This window comes from Electrona antarctica (assembly GCF_951216825.1).
Source record: "Electrona antarctica genome assembly, chromosome: 7".
In the NCBI taxonomy this organism is placed as follows: Eukaryota; Metazoa; Chordata; class Actinopteri; order Myctophiformes; family Myctophidae; genus Electrona; species Electrona antarctica.
Window position 1 is genome coordinate 15,488,738 of NC_136812.1, and position 19,825 is coordinate 15,508,562.

The window sequence follows — 19,825 nt, forward strand, 5'->3', positions numbered from 1 at the left end:
TTTGTTCTCTGTTTTTTTTTTCTCGAGACTCTGCCAAGCTTCATATGCCCCCCACCCCACCCACCCCCACCCCTCTTCTCCTATTTGTTCCCTTACTCACGTGTGGAATTATTTCAATGAGATATTTTTTGTTCCCTTATTTCTACATGACTGTTGAATCTATTCAGTTGCTGTTTGTATCTTATTCTTATATTCTTATGATTTCTTAAGTTTCATCTTTATTATATTTTAGGACCCAGGGATCATCCTGATATTGTTGATTCATTTATGCAACTCCAAGCTCAGGTGTGTTTTTGGTTTCTTATTTCATCCACTTTGGGTTTCTCTTCTCTATTTCATCTCTCTCCCTCTCTCTTTCTCTCTCAATTTCTCTTTTTTCTACCTCTCTCTACCGCTGTCCTTTTGTTACCGGGTCCGAGGGTGGCCCGTCATGTAGGCAAGGCTGTGGAATGAAGCCTCAAGGGAAATGTTTGAACTAGAGACCAAGTCTCTCCTCAAACGCTCTTCATTCTAACCAAGTCACCTTAACGTGCATGTTCAAATTGTGGATTTAACTAATATTGGGTCATTGGGATCATACTAGGTTCGTTAGGGATTTTCGTTTACCCACAAATTGGTATTTATATATATCTTTAGCCTAAACCAACAGTTGGTGAGATATTGTTTACCCAAGATAATTTATTTTATTTTTTATTTTTTTGATCAAAGTTTCTTAATTAATTTTCAAGTCACATGAGTCAAAAATAGCATACAAATTTTTCTTGAACTTTTTACCCCCCCCCCTCCCCCCCAGAGTATCTTGTACCATTAACAATGAAATAAAAGGCACATACAAATATACATATACATATTCAAAAATAGAAGAAATCAATCATATATTAGACACAATATGCAAACAAATAATAATAATAATAACAATAGCAAAAATAAAATATAAAATAAAATAAAAAACAATTACAGTAGGGTCAGTGTAATGAGTTAAGGATTGTTGATGTCAGCCGCGTTCATCCTCTCAACATGTGTTAAAAAAGGTTGCCAAATGGTGTAAAATTTTAAATCACCAGCGAACCCCCTTGTGGAGTAGCGAATCTTCTCCAACGTCAAATGATGTAAAACATCATTAACCCAAGATTTAAAAGTTGGTGGTAATTTTTCCTTCCATTTAAATAGTATTAGCCAAAAATCAGCAATCCCCCCCTACCCCCCCAAAACAAAACAAAAATAAATCAGCATGCCCTCCCGTGACGTCATTTGGCAGCCACACTTGGGCCCAACAATTAGCATTCACCCTGTGAAGTCATGTGGCAGCCACACTGGGCGCCCCTCACTTCACACAAGTGTGATTCTCGTAATTCGTATGCCGTTTCAGTTACTGTAGGTCAGTGTAGAGAGACAGGAAACCAAGAGTGGAGAGACATACTGTAGGAGACAAGAAGCGGGGTCGGATTCAAATCCCCCGGGTCCTGTGCTTATGGTCTCATGGTCTGTGTGCGGTGTAACTGGCCGGGCTACCCGGTACCCCAAGGTCAGGGTCAAATGATTGTATCCAAAGCTACATTTAGAGTTTCACTTAAAAAGTGCCTAATGGTGCAGAGAGATGAAGTGCTGTCCACACCAAGCACCATCTACAACTCATCACGGTTGCCGTTCTAGTTTTGATGGTGGTTAGAATTATTTTTAAAACCATATTATTATTTATAGTTATAGTGCTGCTCAGTATGGAATGAACACAGAAATCACAACAAAAATCTACGGTGACGTTGTCAATTAAGTTTATAGATTCCGTTCTTAAATATCTTAGATAGCACATTTGAGAAATGTTTACTTGGAGCCATGATTAAATTGTTTAAATTGATGCTAGCCTGTCAGGAACTTAAATAAATAGAAGGTAGGGCTGCATAATATAGAAATACAGAAAACGTAATATGTACATTGTTTTTATGAGGACTTTGAACATCACACAGCTATAGTAGGGGGTACATCTTCTGATTGATGAGCAAAATCCAGGTGACTGGTTAGAACCTCAGAGCCCAGGCCTCCTCGGAAATCATTCCAGCCCAGAGCCAATCAAAGCCCAAATTAATTAATATTCAACTAATATTAATCAATTAAGACGAATTGGCCGTTTTATGTTTTATATTTTTGTCTCCCTTCTTCATTGTTCCTCCTTTTGTTTTCTATCTTTGGATAGATCTGACCTTCATCTCTCTCCCTCTCCCCTCTCTCCCTCTTTCCACTCCATGCTGAATGAGTTCATTATTATGAGATGAGTTGTTATTTCTCTTTATCTGCACATGTTAATTACTTACAGACTTCTGTTGCATATTCAATCCAGACAACCAAGAGTCAGAAAGAAAGTACAAAATATAGATTTTTCAAAACAAAACCATCATTACCTTTAGTTTGACTTAAGTTTCCAATGATTTTGAATGTTTGATTTTTTGCAGTTTGTTTGTTATACCCGCTGAGCTCTGCAATGGAGGATCTCTGTATATGAGTTTGGATATAGTATCTATTGTCTTAAGAGAGAGTAGAGCAGCCTGGTACGCAGATCTGCTCTCAGTCTCCTTATTGTCTTCAGATCTGGTTACCAGGCTTATCGGGTTTGGTGGAAAACAGTGTTGTGAAGGAAGATATGAGTTGCATTTTTGTTTGGGGGAGCAAGGAGCACCCCTGGGTTTGGGCAACAACAACATACTTTGTTCCATGTTTTTGTCTGCCCTCTAGGCTCTCAAAAGGAAGCCTGATTTGTTCTTGTCTGAGAATCTAGACGTGAAAGCAGTGTTCCACTGCGGTAAGTTTTATACTCGCACTGAATCGATATGTGTTGTGTTTCTCCCATGCCTATAAAACCAGCACCTCATCCTAATTGCAGCTCAAGTTGAAAAATATTTGGAATAATGTCTACTGATTGCTGCCCACCATGTCCCGTTTCTAGGAATCCTGTCACTCAAATTTCCTGAGGCGCCGACAGTGAAGTCCACGTGCTTGTTTTTTGTGAGCATACACACTATCTTTCTATCACATCACACATGGCAAAATGACACCTCCTATGCCAGTATTTATAGTTGATATAGTATAATTAATAGAGGTGTAATATGATACATTTTAACAATGATGCGATATGTATCACGATACATAGTTGATGTACATGGACGATATTGGTTCATTCATGGCAATTAGATTAGATGTCTTTATTTTCCACAAGGGACAATTGTTTTGCTGAGGTCAATACATACATTCAGGACAATACATAAATAATACAAATACAATAAAACACGATACGATTCAATGATTTAAAATCGATACAGTAACTATTTAACAAAGAAGTAAAGACATTATATTTGAACACATACAGTATGGACAAACCAGTAGTACCTTGACATGAACACAGAGAATACACATTTATATCCATAGACAAAGTGTAGCGAAATTGAATGGAAAGTAATTAAACCCCTCTTCTTTTTTCTTCGTAAAATTGCAAAATTCCATGCTATATTGATGTACCATATAGGAGAGATAACAGGCAAACATTGATCAAAATAACAATTCTACATACTCTAATTGTGATCAAAATAACATTTCTTCTACATTCTCTAACTGAGAAGAACCACTGTACTATATAATCCTTAGACTGCTGTATGCTGATTGTACCCTTTGCGTCGTCCCTTAGACGGAGTTGCTGCCCCGCTGCTCAGATGTGCCCCCAGTGGCCAGGGTGGTGCAGGAAGACGGCAAGCTGTTGGTGCAGGCCATGCTAGAGGTGAAAGGCAGAGGGTTCTAACTCACATCATGGCACTACTTATCTATACCGACACTTTTATTTATACCTCCCGTGCACTTGTCCCCATTCTTCCCCTCTAATTATCACGTCCCTGATGTAAAATGTCCGCCTCACTCTCTTCCCTCTCCAGGGGATTGGGGGAGGAGCCTCCAGGAGTCTGATGGACCAGTTTGCAGAGGTGCTCTTCAGCATGAACAAGCACTGCTTTGCCCTGCTCTCCGTGTGGCTAAAGGAGGCACTGCAGCCTCCAGGGTTCCCCTCCGCACGTTTGACCACTGAACAGAAAGACACCTTCTCACAGCAGATACTAAGGTAGTGCACGCGGCACAGTCGTTGTGGCAACTTGTGGGAGGTGCGTGGGTCGTATCTATATTAAGCCTGAGTTATACTTGGGTGTTCGCGTGCATCACACACTGAAAATAGCCAGTCCACAAGCTCACAGCGGATCGCAGAGTGGCGCGTCTTGTACTCTAGCGACATCTGTGTGTAACTAAGTAAACATCAGACTTTAACCTGTTACACTTGATTTATTTAATTTAGTATGATGTTTACACTTGATGACAGGGTTGGTAGCTAATTAGTTCATTTCAGTTGGCCAACCGCATGTTCATAGCTGCAGGCCTGTCAAATCATTTCTATGTGACATATTTCCTCTGTCTCCATCTCTTCTACATCCCGCAGAGAGCGAGTAAATAAACGGAGAGTGAAGGACATAGTAAAGGAGTTTACTCTTGTGTGCAGAGGGCTCCACGGCACAGAGTACGCAGCGGAATACTGAAACCTGACCCTTGAACTTTGACCTAACCGTGACCTCTGCTCTCAGTGCGAAACAGCTGGATGCCCCACAAACCCCAACAGTGAACATTTCATTTCACGATTGTAACAATACAGTAGCTGCCCCCTCGCCACAAGACTAGAGATGGAACCATTCCAGTACAAGCCTGCCATTGGATGAACGGATGAAGAGTGCTATCAACTCCACAGTGGATTTAGGGAGGCTGCTCTCTATGCTCTGGCTCTGCTTACTTTACATTCTTCGTCTTTCTTTCTTTCTTTCTTTCTTCCCATTTTCTGTTTCTCCCTCCATCTCTTACTTTTGAGTATTCATTTTGAGTGTGTTGAAGAGCGCCGAGCAGAACTCCCAGCATGCTCTCTGTTCATGCCTCGTCACCCCCCCCCCCCCCCCCCCCTATCTCTCGTTCTGCCTAGATCTTCTGTGGCTATATGGCTGTTAACTGGTGTTTAGCATTCTTCTGAAATGGGTTTTCGTACCGTACATAGCTAGTTGATCTCTTATTTATTCAGATGAAATATATATGTACTGTATATGTATGCATATATAGAAACATGGGGTTGTGTCGTTCCTGCAGCTGCTAATGTGAAGAAAGGATGAATGACAGGAGGGTACTCTGCAGACACAAACATCTATACATACCATATACACCATATCCTGCCCCCCCATTGCTCCTTGCATTTGCCAAATTATGTCATGTGAACTTGTTGTTTTATTTTATTATTTTTAGATTTGCCTTTTGAGGGGCAGCTGTCTACAAGTGAACATAATATGAAGACCACTTCATCACTAGGCAGGCAGTCTGTCTGCTCTCTCCTTCCCAGCCTTTATATCTATGGGCCAGTACCTCATGCACATGCCACACAGTCCTACTGGAGTCCAGTGGTTCTCAAAGTGGGTGTCGTGATGCCAAGTCCAGGGTTGCTGCAGAATATACTTGTATGGAATATGTGAATATCACTTCAGTTTAACCACTTAAACTCTCTATACTAGCCGGAACCACCAAACCTCGCAAAAATAGCCGATCTACAAGCTCACAACGCAATGCGTTGTGAGCTTGTAGGTCTGCTATTTCTGTATGTTCCCCACCAGAATGGGGATGCTGGGGTTCAAGTGGTTAAATGTCAAGTATGAAGTTATTTTCCATCTGCCGTAATGGAAACTTGTGACACATACTGTATCTTAGGGGGAAATATTTTACATATTTACATACCGTAATACGACATAAAGGTTCTATAAAGTAACAATGAAATTCAGGGGTGCCTTGGATGAAAAAAAATGTAATTTAGAACGGTGACCTGAGCCAAAAACGTTTGAGAACCACTGCTGTAGCCTGGATGTAGAATGTGGACTTCATGTATTGGTCCCTTGGGGAAAACGGTGCTGCTTTGGGAGGTGGTGTTGAAGTGAGAAGGCAGGGAGAGGGAAAGAAGGGAATTGAGTGATCAGAGGAATTAAATAGTCATGACTTTGGACTGTATAGTCACTGTAATAATAGAAGATTATTAATTGAGTTGATGGAGTGCATATTAACAAACACTTCTCGTGTGTGTGTGTGTGTGTGTGTGTGTGTGTGTGTGTGTGTGTGTGTGTGTGTGTGTGTGTGTGTGTGTGTGTGTGTGTGTGTGTGTGTGTGTGTGTGTGTGTGTGTGTGTGTCTGTCTGTACATGTATGAGTGGATTTGTGCGCACAAATGTATTGTTTTCCACTTGTTCAGTCAGTGCACTTATATTGGACCTTAACGTGCATCACTTCCTCCTGTATTTGTAAAAGGAGGGCCGCCCCATCCATTTCAATTTCACCACTCTTCATAGACTCCTCGTTTTGTTAAAGAGGACTGACCTGGCATGCCCAGTATATCACTAGCATTCACACATACCTTGTCGCCCATAAAGTTTCCCTGTCATTTGGAATGACTGACCAGTAACCAATGACCACCAGTGACTAGACTAATCTAGCCATAATTACGACATGTCAAACTGCACACCTTACTGCTCTTAACAGACGCTCGTGAACAAGCTACCTGAATCCCTTTCACTGGTCTTTGTGGCCGCCTTGGAGAGGGCCAGGAAGGATTAGATCAGTCTTTGTGGCCGCCTCGGAGAGGGCCAGGAAGGATTAGATCGTCTTTGTGGCCGCCGTGGAGAGGAGAGGGCCAGGAAGGATTAGATCGTAATGTGAAAGCAACAACAACAACAACAGTATGTAAATAGAAAGAAACGTTGGAACAGGAACCAAAGCAAAGCGGTCTGAAACCCTCCGTATTGTAGAAACCTGTCGATAACATTGATGTGACTGCAGCAGCTTAGTTACAGCTATACCGTGGCGTGTACTTACTGTACTACTATACCAGCAGACGTGTGGTGAACATTTTGCCTCAATAATGTGCATTGTGGTCTGGTCTCTGACTGCTATCTCAGTCTAACCCTTCTGGCATCAGATCCAAGGTACCTGCAGACATGTAGCATGTATGTGTTTTGTGGGGCTGGGGGTTGCAGGGTGTTAGAGAAATTCACAGAGTGTTGTAACACTGTAGGATGGATTTGTTTTATGTTGAAACTACTCGAGACAACATACATGCAGCTCTAGAATTGGCTGTCCTCTGTTTTGTCTGGATTTTAATCGATATAATTGTTGGAAAAGGTTCATAAAATTGATCCTATAGGTTTGACTATATGGGCAGTCTTATGAAAACTGGGAAAATGTTATGTCACTCTTGAGAAGAGGATGTTGAGGGGAGGGAGATACAAAATGTATATTGTTTCCTTTTTTGTACCTTGCTTTAATTTATTAAATATATCTAAGACTGCAGCTATTTGTGTGGGAGTTGATTATTCCATTCAGTTGATTAGGTCAACTAAAACGGATGTTTATACAACATGCTCAACACATTCAACATGCTTTTAACTCATTTTGGAAAAAATAAAAGTGCAGTTTTTCTCGTGAAAATAGAGGCTAGAGGCTGCACGATGGCAGCCCATCAGTCAAGCTGCGTCACCAATATATACTTGCACTCCACTACAATTATTTGAACACTTTAGTAGTTACTTTGTATATTTAATTATTTCAAAACCTTTACCACTTAAGCCCTATATAATATATATACATTTGGCCATTTGAAAATAGCTGATCTAGAATGTGACACATTATGATCTTGTAGAGCAGATATTTTCAAATGATTTCTTTTTAATATACATTTCATATTTGAAAACTTGTGAAATGGAACATTCTGCATAATGGGTACTTTCCTACTTTTTGTACTTTAGGTACATTTTGATACCAATACTTTGTACTTTCAAGTTGAATTCTGGACTTTTACTTGTAACTAACAGTCAGACTGTCAGAGTATTTCTATATTTTACTTTTCCAAAATCTCCATCACTGACGGAGGGAGGGAGGTGCACACGCATGCGCATCCTCCATCCTTGTGCTCACACGCACACACGTGGGTCCACTGAGGTCTAAACAGAGAGAACTTAGAGAACCTAGAGAAGCACTCCCTGCAAACCATAAAGTCCATTCAAAACTTCACTTCTGTAAACTGGGTGAGTTGTTTTCAGCATTTCTACAGGCAACATGTTGCCGCATTTATAATCTGATTATCTGAAGATACTTTTAAAACCGTTACCACGTCAGATACTAGCTCGCTATATTGCTAAAGTTTTACATTGTAGCCAACTTTGCATCATCAGAGACAAAAACAACGTGTGAACTGTTGTCAACAAATCGCCACGGTAGCAACAGTCAGCCATATTAGCCGCAACATGTACTGTATCTATTCTAAAACATAGCTGATTCTATAAATCAATGTAAGAACAAAGTACGTTCGTTGCTCCAGATAGTTAATTTCATGTCGGTCTGTAAGACTGTAGACATTAGGCTGCTATGTCAGATGCTAAGCAGTGTTGCCAGATTTTGTGAGTGAATTCAGTGAAATTCACTTTGCCGTAGTATCATTGATCAACTATTTATTAATAGCCAGATCTACAAGCTCAGCTGTGAGCTTGTAGATTTATATTTTCAAAATAAATAAATGTAACACCTTACACCAATTTTGATTGGGATCCCAGGCTGGCGGTCCGCACTCTGCAGAGTCGCAGACATGCATATTAATTTGGACATCCTTGACATAAAAATATTTGAGAACCAATGGTTTAAAACATCAAAGAGCAAGCCCAAATAATCAACTACACTTAAGAAACAAGCTCAAAATAAATAAATAAACAAACTAATAAAAATTACAAGGTACTTTACAGAAAAAACAAGCCCAATGGTGCTTATAATAAGCAGACTTGGCAACACTGATGCCAAGCATTGGTCTTCAAAGCCAAGCTAGCCCATTGAGTTGAGTGTCTGCATTATGTGTGTTGTTAACCAATAACAAAAATCTGCTGATAGCTATAATTGACCATGCGGAATGTGTGCCTTGTGAGGCAACATGCACACAATCAGGATGACCCATGTCCCTCTGGCTATGGAGGCAATAGAATGAACTACTATATAGTATGAAGTCTTCTACTCTATGCCATAGACAAAATTAATATAGTAAATAGGTAAGAAATAAAGTTGCTACACTTGTACATTTTGTACATACTGGTAACTGGTATATCGGCCAATGTAACAAACGCTATTTTGAAAATCGTATGAACAGACAATTATTTTGTTCATTAACATTTTTGTGTAATTTAAATACCGTATGTGAAACATTAGGGATGTATTTTTGAAATGTATTTGCATTTTTGCACATTACACCATAAACACCTACTTTATAACACTATACTGGATGAATAAAGGTGCATACTGAATTTTATTTGGTGTAAACCCAAATCCATACCACTCATTATGAAAGTAACTTTACTTTCTTAGATGCCTGGTGTTTCTAGTATGCATCCATCATCTACACATCATTTCTAGTTTACCACTTTGTGGTCTGAAGGTCAACTGCCGAGATCTCTTTGAGGCGAGACACACACACACACACACACACACACACACACACACACACACACACACACACACACTGACTCCACAAGTGTGTCTGTTGCAATTTGTATAGATCTGTCCTAATAAACCTAGATATAACCCCAGGCTTTTACACAATGTGATGAATGCTTGCTATATGATTGCACTCAACCTGGATTGGAAGCTAGCACCATAGGGACCATTTCTGAGATCAATTATTCATTGTTTATCAACACAACAATAGACTACCGATATGTGGCCACTGGCCAGTTTGTCCACTGATTTACTTTAGCCTGAATGGGCTGCTGTTTGTTTAGTCAGACAGACGGGTGTTAACCATTTGAGTCCGTAATCGCCAGTAATGGCAAATCTACGTGAGCTTGTAGATCGTCTATTTTTGGCAAAGCTATTTAGTGTAGACAGGGTAAAAAGAGCGGACCAAGTATAGAGCTGACACCGGTAAACAAAGTATTGGTTTACAGCGTCACTTTAAATCCATCATCACGTTGTTACCAAATCAAGGCCAAATTCAGAAAGTTCTATTATGTTTAGTTGTGTAAGAAATTAGAATTTGTTGCTATCGGGCAGAAACCGTGTGTTGCCATAATTTAACTTTTTGTGGTTTTTTTGTGTAAATTAACGCCCTAGGCCTAGTTCCTGCAAGCGTCGCTCAAAAGCTCAAAACTGCAAAGCGAGTAAGCGACACGTTTTGAGCTTGTAGATCTGCTACTTTTGATGCTTTTTAATTTGAATCCTAAAAAGTAACAGTTTTCGACATATGAGGTTTCCACCTGACAGAGACAATTGCTTTTGCAAATGGAAGTCTACCTGCCTGCTGCACACGACCCCCTTCTCATTCTACTCCCTCTCCAAAGCTTCCTGCCTCAGTTAGCAAATAAATAGGAAAGTAATATCATGGAAGGTCCTCAGATCTTGCTAATTAGGCTGGGCAATATGTTCATATTATATTGATGTTGTGATGATGATATGAGTCTAGATATCGCCTGGAATTTGGGGTATTTATTGTAATATTGTTTTATGGCACATGTATTGTTTATGCCTGGCTTTAATTGCTTGTGCTATATTTTTATGCTTTTTAAATACATTTTCTATAGACGATCTACAAGCTCACAGCGCATTGCATTGTGATGCATTGTGAGCTGATAGATCTACTATTAAAAAAAAATCACACCCGTGTGAACTGAGTGGTGTAAGGTCTTATATAGACTGATCAACTGTGGTCTGACGTAATGTCTGACGTAATGAAATCACACCCGTGTGAACTGGGTGACCATAGCAACCATGCTCATTTTTTGGTACGGACAGACAGACAGACAGACAGACAGACAGACAGACAGACACGTAAACTAACAAAGCCAGTCGTAGGAGTGGTTTACACCACTCAAAAAAAACAATAATATTGAGGTATTTGGTCAAAAACCTTGTGATTTGATTTTGTCCATATCTCCCATCCTACTTTTTATTCTAATAGTTTTCTGTGTCTCGGCTCTCTGTCAGCCATGCCTGTGGTGAGATTGTACAGTAGAGAGCCTGTGAGGGGGAGGGCATTACAGCGGGCAGCTCAGCTCTACCCCCAGCTGTCCATCACCACGGAACAGTGTTACAATGTAGAGCTGACTGGTGAGTAGCTCACGTACAATGTATGTGGCACATTTCACTTGACATGAAGGAGCTGGATCAATGCACCATTGTAAATAAATACTTTGACTTCACACACGTTTGTTTATTTATATACATATATATGTGTAAATGAATGCCTTACTTGATCATCCTACAGTGTCACAAAAAAGCATAAAAAAAGAAAATTCACAAGCGTTTTTAGCTTGCTACTGTACTTTTACTATTTTTTTATTTTAATCCTGAAAATTAACAGTTTTGGACATAATGAGGTTTCCACCCGACTCTCCCACAACTCTTTTCTCTTCACCAAACCCATCTTTTCTTAATCTCCGCATGACCTCTTTTCTGATATAATTTGTATAATTGTGCCACTGCCGTCATGCTTTTGTTTTAGTTTTGGAAGCCACGTTTTAAAAACAGTGCTATTCACACAGATTATAATCATCGTCTGCCAGCACTAAACAGTAAAATCCTATGCATTAATTTAATCATAAGAGCGTGACATGAGATCTCTTTGTGATCCTATTATTATTTACATCCTCTGTTACATTAAAGGAGTAGTTCACCCCAAAAACGTATTTTCTATTAATTACACACCCCATGAAGCCTTGAGTTCATGGAGATTTCTTTCTCGCATTCCTGAGACAATAATTTGATGACCGGTGGAGTCGATAATTTGAGTCTCTTACAGAGTCTCCTACAGAGTAAGAGTTATTGGCAAATTATTGGCCTAGAAATGCGACAAAACAAAAACATATCCATCAATTCAAGGCTCCGTGGGGTGTGTACTGTTAAATGTTTTGGGTGAAATGCAGGATTCTGCTGTGTATTAATGGGTCTGTTGTTTCTCTGCTACTGTGCAGGATGTGAGAGTCTGTCTACAGAGCAGAGGGAGGTCCTCCTCTGGCTCCTCCGTCCTCCCATGCAGACAGAGCCGCTGTCTGACAAACCATCCCTGACAGAGAGCGCTGGGGAGAGGCTGGTGGAGATTGGACCCAGGTAGCAAACACACGCGTGCGCACACACACGCACAGACAAAATAAGTCTAGACGCTTCCTTTTTTTTCACTTGTGGATGTGTTTCTGAATATTCTATTCAGTATACCGGCGGGCACCCTAGTGGTTTAAAGGAACACACGCCAGCATTTCTGCAAATATGCCTTTTGATATACGTACCAAGAGTCAGACAAGAAGATCGATACAGCTTTCAGACGTTAAAGTGGTATAGATCTTCTTGTCTGACTGGGGGGTAAGTACATCAATGGGAATAATTTGTAGAAATGTTGCCGTGTCGCTTAAACGTTTAAACCCTGAATGTACAAGGTTTTACCTGGCTGAGGCACCATGTCGTCCTTCCTGTTTTGGCTCTCCATCCTTATGGTTTTATTTGTGGCTATATACATTGAATGAATGAATGGTTTATTTCGATCTATTCAGTTTAGACAATTACAAAACATTTTAATTTTTTTATACACGATCGAAAAGGAATAGGCAGAAGCTTAAAGCTTATGTACTTACCCCCCAGTCAGACAAGAAGATATACACAGTACACTGTAACATCTCAGTGTCCATTCAACTTTGAGTGTACAAATGTAACTACCGGTAAATGCAGAGCTGTAAGGATTGTGAACAGCATATATATTGTAATCTGTATAGTTAAAAGCAAAAACACAATAGAGTAGTCTGGCTGTACTTTGCCTGTACACATTGACTCAATGAAGAGATTATAAATGACAGGGATAGATTAACAACAGTATATTATGTGTCTGGGCCGCCCTATTGTAGAGGTTAAAGAGCAGGGTTTTTTGGCCCAGGTACTGGAGCTTTAATCAGGCCTAATAATTTGAGCCGACTCGGCCCAGCCCGAAAAGGTTTTGCCCGGCCCGAAGCCCGTGAAATGATTGACACACTGGGCCCGGCCCAGCCCGAGATCCCGTTGTTGCAACAGCACATTGTTCTGACTCGCCCCATTACTAACCCACCCATTCCCTATTCCCTAACCCTAACTGCACACAAAGCCACATAATCGGAGTAACAAAGGCTGTTAACTTTATCTACTGTAATGCTCTGTCTCATCAGTCTGTGTGTGTAATGTGTCTATCTGCTGCTCTTCAGTTGTTCCTTCAGTTAGTTGCCATACATACAGCGTGATTAATGATTAGGTGTTAAGACAGGTCGCGTGTTATTTCTTTTACACAATCCATATTTAATGTGAAGAAAAATGTTGGGTGTCTGACAGGCACAAAGTACGCAAACAAGCAGTGAGTAACAGTTGATCTTTCATTTCTGTGAAGCTCTATTGAATGGAAAGCTAGCTACTGACATCCAATAGGACAATCAGTCAGACTCAGGAGATGCAGCTAACAAGAAATATGGAGTTAAAAAGTTAGGTTATCCAACTGATGACCCGTGCTAGTGGGACACCCTGGCCTGGAATAACAAATGTTTTAAGTTACTGCTACTTCCCATTTTCAAATGGCCTCATAATGTGATTCTGTTCTAGAATCTTTTGGAGAGTACTTATAACAGTTAAACAACATAATGAGACAGACACAATTCAGAGTTTCAGAGTATTGGAATCTTGTATTTGAATACGGAGCCAGCGTCAAGCATTTGCAACGGAACACCATACTGACTCAACTCAGCTCAGTCAGACTTCAGTTTAAATACTTATAAATAAATATTTCCTATACCCCCCCAGGGCGTAGGACAATGAAAAGACCATCCCCCTCAGTCCACAAGTCACAGGTCAAATGTCAGTAAAGATAATAATGGGACAGAAGTGATTTGATCTCCTTAAATGTATAACTTAGGTATTCCACATTTCCTCGACAATTCCTACTATACAGTACGTATGACTTGGATCTTTGCTGTGTTCTATTGCAGATTGAACTTCTCTACTGCATGGTCCACTAATGCCGTGTCCATCTGCCACAGCACTGGCCTCACTAACGTTACACGAGTTGAGCTCTCCCGAAGGCTTCTCATTAAGGTCTGAGAACACACCACGCACACACTACTGAAGTTATTATTAATTCCATATATTAAGCACTCGCCTCCTGTTTCTTTCTTTCGATCATGTCTGTAGTGTTTCTCTTAAATTCTCTATACTCTTTTCCATCTTCCCTCTGCCCACGCGTCTAATAGTACTGTTTATATGACCTCGCAGCACTATATCAGCGCTTCTGATGAAAGCGAAAGTAGGTCAGGTTCACCAACTCAGCTGGTGGCTCTTCAAAGTAAGGGCTTACGGCTGAAAAGTGTGTCGTGTGAGAGCTAAAATTTACATTAAACGGGGCACTTAAGGTATTTATACAACATTAATTCGAGCTCCCACTAACCATATCAATGGATCTATCACCAGAACACGTCCACGACCTTTAGTAGAACTGCTTATTTCGCGCATTTCACTGGCACTGGCCCCCTATGGTAACCGGCGTTCAAGGAGTTAATAATGCAACACAGGACAAATACCGTACAAATAATGTTAGAATGAGTCATCGCTCTCCTTTTATCCTGGTTGCAGTTGGAGGAGTTACCATGGCTTAAGCTGTATTCAGGTTCAGGCTGGTTAGCCAGCATTCATGTGGAAACATTCATAGAGTAGTAGTCATTTGTCATATGCATTTTCCAACAGCCACCAGCTTTACAGTAGGTTGGTAATCCTTCCCTAATAGTCATTATTCACACCAGTTTGGCAGTGCCCACTACCAGCATGCACTGTACTTGGATGCATTGACCTGAACTCCCCCAATACACACGATTTTTGAAAATCTATGCCTTCAGTCAACTTACAAAAGTCAGCTTGATTAATTGTATTTGAGAAATGAAGTGTGTGTTTCTGATTAAATCCTCTCGTCTCCTTCAGCCACAGGGCGGATTGAATTTGAAGGAGCTCAATGGAGACGTAGAGAAGCTGATCGATTGCCTGTATGACAGTATGACAGAGTGCATCTATCAATGTCCCATAAGCTCATTCACCGTGGAATCCAAGCCACAAGAGGTCTTTGAAGTGGACATCCTGGGGAAGGGCCGAGTTGCCTTGGAGACAGCAAATGATGATCTGGGTAACGAAAGGCACTAATATACTGTACAGATCTTCAGTTGTGTCTTCTTCTGCATAAGCCATTAAGACCTGAAAGTGGAACATGTCTGTGTCGTCTTAGCTTTTGACCACATTAACCATCATTTAAAACTTTAGCTGTGGAAATCAAGCAGATATACAAGCTCATACCTTTACAAGCTTGCAGATCTGCTATTTTTTGAAAAATCATGAAAATGAGCGCATTCTGGGGGGTCCTTGAGATGAAATAGTTTGAGCAATAGTTTGAGCACCACTGACATAGAATATGTTTTCAGAAAACTCAGGATTTCGAAGACATTAGTAGAATCGGGTCCTCAGGTCTCAATGGGTAAAAAACACACTATTTCTTGATGTCTAATTAAAATGACTGATGAGAGAGAAGCTGATAAACGTATAAAAGTCAAACCGTATATAAGAATAAATATCCACACCAGCTTTGCTGCTCCCAAATGCAACTCTACTTCGTACGAAGTAGAGTTAAGACCTAGATATTTTCATTCTTATTTACTGTATTGCCTGCCTATAATCTTGGCCATGTTGACTATCGATCCTGTCTTTCTTCTTATGATTTTCTCTTCCTTCATGGTCCTGTCCTGCTGCTGTCAGTGAGTACATTGAGTTGAGGAGGGAAAGGCGAGCAGTGACCAGACCAGTCACATGATGCATAACATTACTATGCTATTGCTGGCTGAAGTCACAGGATTGGGATGGTGTTGCTGATTATCTTGCACGTGTGTGTGTGTGTGTGTGTGTGTGTGTGTGTGTGTGTGTGTGTGTGTGTGTGTGTGTGTGTGTGTGTGTGTGTGTGTGTGTGTGTGTGTGTGTGTGTGTGTGTGTGTGTGTGTGTGTGTGTGTGTGTGTGTGTGTGTGTGTGTGTGTGTGATAAATAGGGTGCATGTGTTTCAAAATTGAATGGCATGTGTCCAAAGAGTTCTGTCTCCTGATCAAATGTAGTATTCAGATTACATTTTATTTCACACCTGATCACCCCTAGATCTCCATATATGGAGCTGGCCTGTTCTGACATCTGCATAGACTCTATATTTGGGCATGCATTACACAGAACTCCATATATGGGCATAAAAGGGACACAGACATACCGTTAATAACTGGGTGGGGAATGCATTTCCAACTTGCATCGTTCCAAGTAGGCCAGTGCCCAACGGGCACCGCTCTAGTTTATTCAGACTAGCCACATACCTATATCAATTGACATTGATAATTTGTAATTGTAAATATCCAAGTCAGTCATGTTCCAAGCCTCCTAAGGAGTGCCATAACATGCATGAACCATTCTGGCTGATTTTGGATATTTAAAACCCAATTTGTGCCCAGACGACCCAGGAATTATCCCTTGGTGTGTCCAAGACCTCTGTACACAAAAGAAAATTCAAAACTTTGTTTGGGGGGAAGGGGGGGGGGGGGAATCGGATGGGCACCCCACGTCGCTATTTTGAAAGAATACAAGGGCACTTGTCTTAACCCATTTTGGGCGGGAACCCCTTTTGCTGTTAGCATTATGTTATGCTTTAGCTATTTTTGAAAAATCGAAGAACCACTGACATAGAAACATAGCTTTTTCAGAAAACTGTCAGGATGTAGAAGACATTTTTAGAATCTGATCTCAGGTCAAAATGGGTTAATAGACACAGGAATCATCATAGATCTACAGATTATTAGTGGACTATTGGACATGTTACAAGCTGAGTGCACAACTCAGCTTGTAACATGAATAACTATTCATAATATCCATGGTCTATCTACTGCCCTACATAATGAATATTCATCATTTGTTTTTCAAAGTGTGTATTTACATAATTTCAAGAAGTGATTCCGTATTCAAGTGTTGAATTGTATTCAAATGGGCCCTGGTGCTTTCTATAGGTCAAAGTGCAATGCTTTTTGCGTTTTGGCAGTCTTTGTAAAGTGATTGAGTATGGCTGAAATTCCCACGTTGTTTTGCTGTTTCTGTTCCAGGCTGTGATAGCATGCAGAATATGTGCCATGCTTTGTTCTACAACACTGAAATATGTTTCAGTGTATTGGTTTGAATGTGTGTGAATTGCATTACAGTACATTGAATTTAGCAGATTGCCATTGCAATTATTCATTAAGAACAGTTGCTGTTCTATCTTTTATATTCTAAATCAAAGTGCTGCTGATCCTCCTATCTTTAAATATATTGTGCAATGGGCATGTTGGATGTTGTATCCCTCCACCCTTAATAAAGCCTAATTTATACTCCTGTCACACAGGTGTTGCAGCATGTTGGTTATTTTTGCCATGCGACACCATCATGCATTAGACTTAACGTTGTAGAAATACAAAGTAATGTTTGTACATGGTGTGTGTCTAATGCAGGCCTGGCGTTCGACTCTTGGGATCTGGACTATTACACATCACTGTTCCAGAGAGTCAACAGGAACCCCACCAGCGTTGAGTGCTTTGACTTGGCTCAGTCCAACAGGTGGGTCCTTTTAGTAGGATTAGCAGGGAAGCTATTGTAGTAAGTATTCCCTGGTGGTCGCCTGCACTCGACTTGCAGTGGCCTGTAGGTATTTTATTTTGGTCCCATTCCTTTCCCAGTGAACACAGCCGCCACTGGTTCTTCCGAGGTCGCATGGTGATTGATGGACAGGAGCAGAAGGAGACGCTTTTCAGCCTCATAATGGACACTCAGCACCATAGCAACCCAAACAACGTCATCAAATTCTGTGACAACAGCAGGTACAATGTGCGACAGTTATTTTTTGAGGGGACGCTAGCCCCTCCTATATACATCTTTTTGTCCTTGTGTCACATTTGCCATTGACAATGATAGGAGAATTTACATCATAATTATGTGTCTGAACAAATTGGCCTTTGTGGCAACACAAACATTAAATGCCATTGACAATGAAAGGAGAATTTACGTCATATTTGGATGAGCTCCTTTTCCTTTCGAGCAAATCTCTATATATATATACTGTGTGTGTGTGTGTGTGTGTGTGTGTGTGTGTGTGTGTGTGTGTGTGTGTGTGTGTGTGTGTGTGTGTGTACACACACACTGTGTATCTATCACATGAATTCAGTTGTCATCTTACATGATCAAGGTGAAAAGATGAGTTTTTTTCAACATGGTATCATGATAATAACATAAGTTGACAAATTAATTCATGAAGTATATACATTTTTTATTGGATTATGTACGACGACAAGAGCGCCCCTCACTTCACACGGTGCGATTATTTATTTTTTATACAGATGCTGTTATTCTCTGTGTTTAATATTTCAATCTTGAATGCTTGTGTATTAAGTGGTATCAAAGGGTTGGAGGTCAAGTGCGTTTACCCACGAGATCCATCCGAGGCTAGCTGTTATGAGACACGACACTCACTAAGACACGTCATCTTCACTGCTGAGACGCACAACTTCCCCACTGGTCAGTGTACACACACACACACACACACACACACACACACACACACACTCGCAATTATTTTGCATAATTGTCATCATCGTTTCCATGTTGAGAAAGTTTCATAGATTGTTTTTAAACGTTCCAAAAATAGATCTACAAGCTTGCCGCGTTATAGGCTTGTATATTAGCTAATTCTGCTGTACATAAAATTATTCAATATTTAATTAATTTATTTGTATAGAGGGTATGCACATGACATCCGATTCCTCATACCCGTAAGGTATACGGGAACGCCTATTGAGTGGCAAAAATCTACTTTCTGGCCTTGACAGCTCATACATCCAAACAGAAAATTGCATTAAACAACGTTAAACTCACTTTGCTACTCGATTTGCCACTCACTTTATGCATGTGCATACCCTCTACATTTAAGTTATTTGTCATATCTTCACTGTGCAATTCATGTTCAATGCCAAAAACGCAATTACATCGTTATCGCAATTATTTGTATGACAATCAACAACTTAAATGAGGAAAAGTAATCGTGACAGCCCTGCGCATGCGTACGCACGCACGCACGCACGCACACACACACACACACACACACACACACACACACACACACACACACACACACACACACACACACACGGTTAATGTGTACTGTATAAGTTTCCCTTTTGAATCCCCAATGTGGTCATTTCCTTCCCCTCATCCCATGACCTCTAGGCGTAGCTCCGTTCAGTGGGGCCACCACAGGGACTGGGGGTCGGATCAGAGACGTGCAGAGCGCTGGACAGGGAGGTCATGTCATCGCTGGCACCGCAGGCTACTGCTTTGGCAACCTACACATACCAGGTTATTATAATGGAACTCGAAAGACACCATGCCTCCCTTCTCTTCCTGTGACAATATTGGGCCAATAGGGGTATATGAACTAACCTTGTTTGAATCTTAATTTAGCCAATGTTCACATAGTTTTCCTGCTTTTACCCATCTCTTTCTCTTGCCAGGCTACAGTCTGCCATGGGAGTGTGAAGGAGAGGGCTGGGAGTACCCGTCCAGCTTCGCCTCTCCTCTGCAGGTGGCCATCGAAGCCAGCAATGGAGCATCAGACTACGGCAACAAATTTGGAGAGCCTGTCCTCTCAGGTAAATGGAAT

General features: G+C 40.8%; 2 protein-coding genes across 4 annotated transcripts in view; both read left to right on the plus strand.

The window, feature by feature from the left end:
* LOC306926493 (importin-13-like) overlaps positions 1-7,388 on the plus strand; it is a 56,620-nt gene extending 49,232 nt beyond the window's left edge. Inside the window, exons 18-24 of one of the 2 annotated variants that reach the window (XR_013790395.1) lie at positions 233-285; positions 2,728-2,794; positions 2,939-2,997; positions 3,674-3,763; positions 3,915-4,096; positions 4,466-6,617; positions 6,700-7,388. Coding sequence is in view for 1 of the 2 variants with exons in the window: in XM_079505804.1 (XP_079361930.1) it covers positions 233-285; positions 2,728-2,794; positions 2,939-2,997; positions 3,674-3,763; positions 3,915-4,096; positions 4,466-4,562 (548 nt within the window). In the remaining variant the exon portion in view is untranslated. Of the gene's footprint in view, positions 1-232; positions 286-2,727; positions 2,795-2,938; positions 2,998-3,673; positions 3,764-3,914; positions 4,097-4,465 lie in introns of both variants that reach the window. The other variant, XM_079505804.1, reaches the window with a different exon arrangement.
* Positions 7,389-7,978: 590 nt separating this feature from the next.
* The window catches only part of pfas (phosphoribosylformylglycinamidine synthase), a 31,897-nt gene continuing 20,050 nt past the window's right edge, over positions 7,979-19,825 (plus strand). Inside the window, exons 1-10 of one of the 2 annotated variants that reach the window (XM_079504932.1) lie at positions 7,979-8,122; positions 11,032-11,180; positions 12,044-12,179; positions 14,066-14,171; positions 15,048-15,246; positions 17,625-17,730; positions 17,850-17,990; positions 18,560-18,684; positions 19,393-19,521; positions 19,677-19,814. In XM_079504932.1, coding sequence (XP_079361058.1) covers positions 11,060-11,180; positions 12,044-12,179; positions 14,066-14,171; positions 15,048-15,246; positions 17,625-17,730; positions 17,850-17,990; positions 18,560-18,684; positions 19,393-19,521; positions 19,677-19,814 — 1,201 coding nt within the window. In that variant the 5' untranslated portion in view covers positions 7,979-8,122; positions 11,032-11,059. The remainder of the gene's footprint in view (positions 8,123-11,031; positions 11,181-12,043; positions 12,180-14,065; positions 14,172-15,047; positions 15,247-17,624; positions 17,731-17,849; positions 17,991-18,559; positions 18,685-19,392; positions 19,522-19,676; positions 19,815-19,825) is intronic. The other variant, XM_079504933.1, reaches the window with a different exon arrangement.